This window comes from Halyomorpha halys, unplaced genomic scaffold (genome assembly GCF_000696795.3).
Source record: "Halyomorpha halys isolate HHAL.00 unplaced genomic scaffold, Hhal_1.1 Scaffold598.1, whole genome shotgun sequence".
Taxonomy (NCBI): Eukaryota; Metazoa; Arthropoda; class Insecta; order Hemiptera; family Pentatomidae; genus Halyomorpha; species Halyomorpha halys.
The window spans coordinates 233,502-243,051 of NW_027105473.1; the positions used below are offsets into that span (position 1 = coordinate 233,502).

Below are 9,550 nucleotides of genomic sequence, written 5' to 3' on the forward strand. Positions count from 1 at the left end.
AATTCTCATATCTAAAAGATAGCTTGGGTTCAAATTAAAAACTTTAATATTAAATAGATACTAGAATTTTATTTAAATTTTATAGTATAATAGTCTCTTGATCTCAGGGCGGGTTACTAGGCATTCAGAAACAGACACTTTTACTATTAACACTTAATTAAATTAATATCTATTTTACACATGTATATAAATTTAGGTATAACAAAACTAACCAATTTCACAATCTTCTTTTGATGATTCTTGGTATCTTCTTTTCTTTAATGCTATGTCCTACCATCCAAAATGACTTCCAGTCCTTCCAAAAAGCTATGTCTCTCTCACAAAAATGGCTTCCAATCCTTCCCGCTTCCAGCCGATGGACGTCCTCTCACCAGGCAATCCAAACCAAGAGTCCCTTATTCTTCTTGGGTGACTCTTGGTTGCCTTCCTTTTTCAAGATGTCCACCCTTGCTGGACAGAAATTGATGAGGACCTCCTCATCCTGGATATTTTACTTATATAATACATTTCCCCTGCGCGCCCAAACAACGAATGCCTGCCAAAAAACAAAACCTATCTTGATGTTTCATGTAAACATCGATTATCGATTGTGCAATAATTTACTTTCTGAATATTATTCTTTAGCACTATTTCTTGACTTCTACTTTTTCTTAAATTTACTGTATTTTCAATTATGATGGGAAGAGTTAAAATAGTTTTTATGATATTTGAATTTGCTCAATATGGCCTTTATTCAATGGACTTTTTGAAGGATACGTACTGCCATCTTGGTTTTGTTTTGAATCACGAATTTATTATAGACAATGAAAATTGGTTAGCTTTCTTTTTAGTTCAACAAAATAAATGAACAATATTAAAATGATACATAAAATAAAAACATATTAAAAACCCTTTTAGTGAGTTTAAAGAGCATATTACAATATAAAATTGTATATATATATAAAATTCTTAAAGAACAATCCATGAAGGGCCTGGGAGTTCATTACTTGCTATAGAAATACTGTTTCTAGACCAACGATTATATGGTGATTTGGTCAGGATCACATTCAATCACTAGGTTTTCCCTACACTTAAAGGGAATGTAGTGTAGGGTTCCCTACACTAACCCCACTTTATAGAAGTAGGGTGTGCCCCAGGAGTTTATACTGAACCTAGTGTCCATGGCTGACATAACATAGTGAATAATTACAGTAGGAGCACTTAAGTCCTATTTACTCACAGAGGTACCCTGTTCCTTTTAATATACCTCTATAGATTTTATTTTACTTATATAATAAAATTGTTGCTAAGATACTGTTTTAGTTCATTAATAATAGCTGCCCTAAAATGAAAAGTATTCACAAATCAGTCTTTGTAAAAATTACTGTCTATCTTATTTTAAAGGAATATATTAATAATAAAAGATGAACAAATACTATATATCAATAATTTATTATTTATTTGTAGACCAAATAGTAATACAAAAATTCCAAAATACTACTTTATATCAATCATTTTTGAAACTAATTATAAATAAGATAGATTTATTTCACGTAAAAAAGATACTTACAGTAGGTAACCGAATTTGTTTTAAAAACTTTCTTCATTAACTGACAACTGATATTGTATTTTTTCATATTTATCCAATCAACATAAATAATCAGTTGACATATATCATAAAACTTGGAAAATGTTTCAAAGCAAGCCAGTGCCTACAAATGATTTGATATCCTTAACATAAAATAATGTATCAATGTATAATAAATTTATTACTATTAATTTAAATTTAATACCCTGTGGTATGTTTGTGCCTCTTGAATTTCTTCAATTTGGCTTAGATAAACAAACCTAAACTGCATAAATAAATGAAGTTCTCGAATGGAATAAATAATTCCAGAGTGTTTTGAAAGGAAAAGGCAGTGAGATGAAATGTGGGAAATTTCATTCTGAAACATAAATTAATCTATAATAGAATAACAATATAAAGTTTTAGATTTTCAATAATTTAAATACATTGTACTGTACTTAAAATTTCAGTAACATAAAATAAATATTAAGTAAAATCTCAGGTAACAAGGAAAACAAGTCAGAAAAATAAAATAAAATAATAGTACAAGACTTTGAAAATTCTATAATATTTTTGATGCAATGTTAAATTCCCAACCATTTACATCTTACTTATCCAGATAACCAGGTTTTGAATTATCTAATGGCTGCATCTCTCTGGGAAGCCATTTGACTCTTTGTTCTGGATTACATGAACATAGTACATATCTCATTCTTTTCTCTCAGTTTGGATCACTTCCAAACTGGATACCTGCTACGATTTATCAGTTTCCTGTTCATTGCTGGTGGACATTTTAATTGTAAATATATTCCATTTTGTAATGATAAACTAAATGTGCCACGACTGAATCCATGGCAACTATAGAGAATAAAAAGTGGTGGCCTAATCTTACTCCATTCAGTGGGGTGAGATTGTGCCAAAAAGAATTAACTCAACCACTCCCTAATACTTTTTTTTTCTGTTCTGATATAGAAACCTGATATTTTTATCTGTTATTCTGCACAAAATTCATTCATATATGTTGGTAAATAACACAGCAGTATAAAAAAATCTTTAAAACTTGATACAATCTCATTAATATTTATGTTAATAATTTATTTTAAAATTGATTGATTACCATAATTAATTCACTGACATTCTTGATTTCTTTTAAAATTTGAAGAATAACAAATTCAAATTTTGACATTAATAAAGCATGGCATTTATCTCTTTCATCAATTCCTTTTAATTTAAAAAGTAAATCTGCAGCAATTACTGAAGATCTGTAGAAAATAAACAAGAAGGAAAAATTAAGACATGAAAAACATTTACAATTTTTTTATTTATTTTGTGTCTAACATTAAGTTTTCCTCACAGTAGAACCCAGTTTAATGAACCCTCAATTAACCGGCTCTCAGAATTAACTAGTGGTAGAAGATAATAAAAATATTTGAGAAAAAAGTCTATTAATTTAACTTAATCATACATGAATATAAATATCACCTACATTAATATAAATATCATCTACATTAAATTTTCTATTGCACTTTATTTTTTATTTAATATGAGTTTAAAAAATTTAAATTAAAATTTTTGTCTTTTATACACTTTGGATCAACTGACTCTCCCGCTTAACCAACGATCTCTCGGTACTGACTAGGATAGGTAAACAGGATTCTGCTGTATTCAAAAGTTATAAATTACTGAGAATGATAGATTCAACCAGTTGAATCATTACTCATATTAAAAATATTAATTGGAGATGATAGATAGTTGACTGTTCAAGGATATCTGAATAACAGATCATAATTTAGATATACTAACTTGAATTAAATTAGACAAAAAAGTATTAGTGAATGTTAAAATAATATGTTCTTTTAAATCCACTTTGATTGTTTATTAGAAAATTATTCAAAGTGACAATGAGGAGATGAAGGAAGTTTGTCAGGAATAACCACCATCTGTGAAGGAAGATGGAATGGAACCATTTTAAAGTGCTACTGGATAAGGACAAGTTATGGGGTTAAGGTAAGAGACTCTTGTAATCTATAGAATCAAAAGCTTTGGATAAATAAAAAAAAATTAAAGTAGTAACTTTCTGTTAATCAATAGATTATATGTCTTAGGTGATTCTTAATAAGGCAGATTGAGTGGAACAGCTAGAACGAAAACCTGATTGAAAAATGTTTTGAAGAGCATTGGATAAATGAGGAAAGATGGTGATGGACTAATTTTTTTCAAGAGTTCAGATAGATTTGAAAGTATGAAAATGGGTATGAAGTCTAAAACTTTTGATTGGGAAGAAACTTTGTTCAGAGGACATATAAGAATCTTTTCACACTGTAGGAAAAAATTATATAGATGTAGAAGAATTGGAAGAATGACAGGGAGACAGAGATTAATGAGATTATGAGAGTCAAGATAAGATCTAAGCTTTATTCATTAGTTCTAGATTTGAGGACAGAGGTATTCAGGAGAAAAATACATAAAATAAAAATTTTCAGAATTGAAGGGAGCTCTGGTAATAGATGAATGCAAGGAAATTTTTATACGAATAAAAGAAATAGAATTGGTAAAACAAGAGTTTAATTTAGAAGAAAGCTATGAAAGAATGGTGCATTGACACTTAGTATGAAAGACTGTTAGATAACAGAGGAACTTCAAGGTGGAGTAGTCCTCACGGATTGAGGTGCAACATTCTAGCATATGTTAATTTTAATTTGATTATTTAATAAATATGCTGAGAGGTGTAAATGGAGTCATAAATTCTTTGAATGAAATAGACCATAGCATTTTCCATATTCCATATAAAAGTTGGTGCCAGATTGGTACAGAAATCAAAAATTAGAAGTTTCAGTTCTAAAAAATATACTATAGATCAAAAAAATAAAATAATTGTAATTCCAGTAAAGTTAGTTACATATATATATATAAAATACATATAAATCTTATATTTTGGAAAACAACCTTAAATTCTTGAAAGATTGATTAATAATTTGAGCTGACTCCTTTTGAATTGAATTCAAATCTCTGACAAAGGTTTCCATAAGTAAATTCCAATGGACATCATTTTCTGGGTCATAAATGTTAAAATCAGCTGTTTTTAAAGGCATTGTTAACAGTTTCACCCTCTGTACAAAAGTATCAATAACAATCTCATCTTGAACCACTTTAGCAAACTCATTTGTAAAAATATCAAGATAATGATTTAGACTCTGAAACATTTAGATGGTAAATTAAAATTTATTTATTGAATTATAAAACAAAAATCATGGTATTGACATATTAGCCTCCTGAAAGTTTTGGGCCATAACCTGTCACTATACACAACCTGATTAGAATAAATATATATGGAAGTGTTAAAAATTAAACTTCTATCGCATTTATTTCTTTAATAAAAAAAAAAAAAAAACTAAAACAATACTAAACAACTAAAAAATAAAGTACAACATTATTTTGATGGAGTGAATTCCTAATGGTGTTCACAATCACATCAAATGGGTCTTCTTCTTTATTAATACGTAAAGTAGCATAAACATGAATTAAAGTGTTGTTGTATATGGCGTAAACTAAATAACAATATACGGTATAATATACTTCATCCAGTATTTTCACTACAATGAAGAATCATGAGTTGACTAGTAATGTTTAATACATTATTGTTAATGGAGGTTACCTCTTCCATGAAGTTGTTTCAACTAAACATACTTCATTCACAGCAATCAAAAGGAGCTATTTATCTTATTTAAAAAAAAAAATTTGGAATCACAGATAAAAAATGATTGATGGGAATTTGTGTGAAAATGATCAAAATAACAGAATGGTTCCACCAGTTAATGGCGAATACTCTCTCTGAAGTGGCAGTGAATGAGAACCTTTTCATACTTCTCAAAAAGATTTTTGAACTGTGTGATATTGATGTAGAGCCGGCTCAAGAATATGAAAACTTCTTAATAATTAAAACTGCCATTTCAAAGGCTCATGAAACAAAAACTCCAGTGACAGCTGAAGAAGACAAAAGTCTATTTGTACTTTGACAGAGAGAGGACAGGATTACAAAAACATTTTTTTCCATAAACCTGAAAAAGGAAGGTTGCAGATCTCTTCTTTTTAACAAAATCTTTTAACAACAGGTTTGAGGAAATCCTTATCCTGCATATATTTAGTAATATAACACCATATGTTCTATTACCAGCAAGATTAAATTGTGTGAAGGTTTTCAGAAATATCTGGAAATAATGGACATTGTGTAAGTGTTTACGGAGCCGTGTACCGACACTTACAATATTGCTACAGCAGGGAAACAGTTTCTTTTATCACTGTTCTGCGGATACCAGCACTGGGGACACACTGTAGTAGCTATTCATGAAATAAGTGTTGGAGAGAGGTGCATAGAACCAGTGAAATGGCTGAGTTCCGTGGAGTAGAGAAGGAAGGTGGTACCCTACCAATGGAAAGCGCTTTGTGATTTGATTGGTGATCTGGAGAGCCTTTTCCAATTAACAGGAAAAAATACTGGTCGACAAAGAATTTGAGGAAAAGGTGCCAAGGGAGAAGTCAGAAATTGACCACAGGATGGCTACGCTGACGGACGCTAATAGAGATACTCTGTCTCAAGATAGTGCAGATAAAAGAATGATATGACACACCATGTCATAATCACCAGGTACCAACCTAAGCCTATCATGAGATATATGGGACTATGTCTTACTGTGGACAGGCAGAGGATTAGGAGGTCTCCAAGACTTAATGGTATAGATTCAGCAATCATCTGTAACAGTGCCCTTTACACTGAGGAGGAGCTGTTATAGATTCTTAACGAGTACTTGGATAAGTGGCACTTTCCAAGCAAGTGGAAGATTGCTCAATAAGAGAGAAGGAAAAGATAAGGAGTTAATGAAGAGATATTGGCCAATATGCCTTCTCCCAGTCGTCAGCAAGGTCCTGGAGCACATGATAGTGAATAGCCTCAGACCAGTCCTTAGTGCTGCGAGTCGCCCACAGCAGTTCAGTTCAATGCGTGGCAAGTGCACAATAGATGCATTGCTGAGAGTACATTCTTTTAAGAATATATTTCCTCCCTTTGCCTCAGTAGTTACCCAGGTTTGATGTCAAGAAACAAAAAATAATTTTAAAAATACCTATATATATATATATAAATAATTCAGGAATATCGGAAAGTCAACTTATTATGTATCTTCTTACCTCAGCAAGAAAACAAAAGTCTGCAGATAATTTGCCCATGTAATCAGTAACATTAAAAATTCTGTGTAAAGGGAACTCCCACCGCATTTCACATTGGTGCATTTCAATGTATGCTTTAACTTCATAGAATGCATTCTTCCAGCTTTGCATTAACTCAATCACATCAATAGCTAATTGTCTTGCAATAACTTGAGGAATCCTGAATTCAAAAATAATTGACAATACTTTTATAAAATGCAATAAGTGAGATGAAAAGAATATTATAATCAATTCAACAAGAAACTAGGAATAAATTATGATGAATTTTTAGTATTATATAAGTATTAGGCCAACTGGGAAGTTCTGTCCATTTTTGGAATAAACAAAATAATTTTTTCATACCCTGAATAAACTTTATTGAATAATATAATTGCCATCATCCTTCATGACTATGTATGTACCATTTTTAAAAAATGGCTTACCTCTAGAGGCAAAAAATTATCTAGTGCTTAATATCTTCTTAGTTTTTAGAATTTTTTGGATAACAAAAATTTTTATCATGACAGAAACAAGTGATACTTGGAGAGTACTAGGCTCGGGGAGTATGTTGGATACAACACAATTTCCTAGCCTAGCTCTGTGAGTTTCTGATGAGTCCCCAAAGCAGTATGTGGCCTGGCGTTATCATGAAGCAGTATAATGTCCTTCCTATTGAACATCACTGGCCTCTTTTCTTGGAGTGCAGTTTTTAAATTATCGAATTGCTGATATTACCTCTCTGAATTTTGTTTCAATAGCTCAAGATGTATTGGTCCTTGAATGTTCCACCATAACACAACATTCTTTATTGGTGGCTATGCTTTTTTAATACAAAGGCTTGGGATTAAAGCTCTTAAGTGCCTATGGGCTAGTAAGCAAGCAGTAGGCAAGACTTAGGGGCTTAAACCTTGAATGGTATATTGGCTGTACATTAGACATATGGTTTTATATGCAACCCTGGTATGGTGGCACAGTGTCAATGTAGGCATGCTAAGGCATCCTTGACAAACTGTAGAGGCTTGCGTGCCTGACTCCACTAGACTTGGAGATTCAGGCACAAGCTCTAAATACTAATATAAATACCCTAAATAGGCTTGTTAAACAAGATGCAAGATCCCAAGTCCATTGGCAGAACATGGAAAGATTACTCAGAGGATAGAGGATGAGTCCATGCACTTGGGCTCACAAATCCGCAGATATAAATACACAGAACAAAAATACACAACCCTAACAATGGCATTAATTGCTATATGTTGCTAGGCACTCAACAACCTCGTCACACAATCCAGAATTGTTGAAAACTGGTATGTAGCACTCTTATGCGTTAATAAAGTCATAATTGAATGGGTACCAGGTCATTGCAATATTCCTGGGAACAAACATGCTAACAGATTAGCAAGGAGTGGCTCTGAAACCATTCCCATTACTCCTGAGCCTGTGGGTGGCATAAGCCTAATCTATGCCAAAAGTAATATAAAGGCAGTTTACGACTTAAGAGCCAAGTATTACTGGCTCAATAAAACACATATACAATCTAAGCTGTTCCTGTATGAACCCTGTAGGGGTCAAAGCAATGAACTGCTACAGCTGGACAGGAATTCTCTTAGGAAAATTACAGGGATTTACACAGGTCACTGTAGGCTTAATAAAAAAAATTTATTCAAATTTGTGATTCAATGAACAATTTTACAGATAATTACATTAATGTACAAAATCCCAATTAATTTGGACATAAAGTTGCCTTCAAAGGGTATGCCTTCCCTCCGTATACAAAGGTGAATAAAGGTTTGTATGATCAGAAACAGAGACTACTTAACAGTCTCTATAGTATTATTGTGGAAAGTTTGTATTTGTACCCTTTACCATTAGTAATTTGATAGGTCATGGGACCAGGACACTCCGAGTTAATTTGTTTTTATTAGATAAGTGTATTTAAGTGAAGAAATAGGTGAGATTTAATAATAAGAACCTAACTTGGATGCACACATCAACCACATTTCTGACAGACTATCATTATTAGTTTTTTTGAGTGATGAAATTTGATTCAAGGAAAATTTTAAACTCATTTCTTTGAGAAGATAAGTCATGAGCAGAAATCCAGGACCTGATTAATTTCATCGATATAGCCTGTATAACTGAGACACATTTATCCCAAAACACCAAATTGAAGATCCCAGGTTACAACATTTTATGCAATGACAAATATCTAAATCTTCCCCTCACAACAGTTGAGCTCCCACCTAAATTCACGTCCCCAAAAGAAATCCAGGACTACAGCTGTGTACTCTCAACATGATGACATAATAATAGCTAGAAACACTTTGCAAAGTCACCTTAATGATCTAGAACAATATTTCACTAAATGGATGATTAGCTTGAACATTGAAAAATGTAACTCAAAAGTTTTTACTCCCAGATGCCCACCAGATCCACCGGATCTAATCCTTAAACGTAAAAATGTGAAATGGAATCCTGCCAGTGAAACAGTAAGATACCTGGGAATTCGCCTAGATAGCCTAGATGCCTTACCTGGAATCACCATATCAACATTACAATTAACCATACAACACAATTAACTCAAACCTATGCAAGGTTAACAATGATATATCCCATACTAAACAGAAATTCCAAACTAAAACCAGAAACAGCTGTTCTTATATTTAAAACAATTCTCAGGCCACTGCTGATGTACGGTTGTGAAGTCTGTGGAACGGCTTCTTTTACAAAAAGGAAAAAACTACAATCTTTTCAAAATAAAGTCCTAAGAATCGCAGTTAATGCTCCTTGGTTCATAAGAAATAG

At 32.0% G+C, this 9,550-nt stretch overlaps 1 protein-coding gene across 1 annotated transcript in view; it reads right to left on the bottom strand.

Moving 5' to 3' along the window:
• LOC136796797 (uncharacterized) overlaps positions 1-9,550 on the bottom strand; it is a 56,310-nt gene that overhangs the window by 38,586 nt on the left and 8,174 nt on the right. Inside the window, exons 6-10 of the mRNA XM_067051525.1 lie at positions 6,731-6,929; positions 4,493-4,740; positions 2,664-2,808; positions 1,773-1,925; positions 1,550-1,691 (exon numbers count right to left, since the gene is read on the bottom strand). Of these exons, the coding sequence (XP_066907626.1) occupies positions 1,550-1,691; positions 1,773-1,925; positions 2,664-2,808; positions 4,493-4,740; positions 6,731-6,929 (887 nt within the window). The remainder of the gene's footprint in view (positions 1-1,549; positions 1,692-1,772; positions 1,926-2,663; positions 2,809-4,492; positions 4,741-6,730; positions 6,930-9,550) is intronic.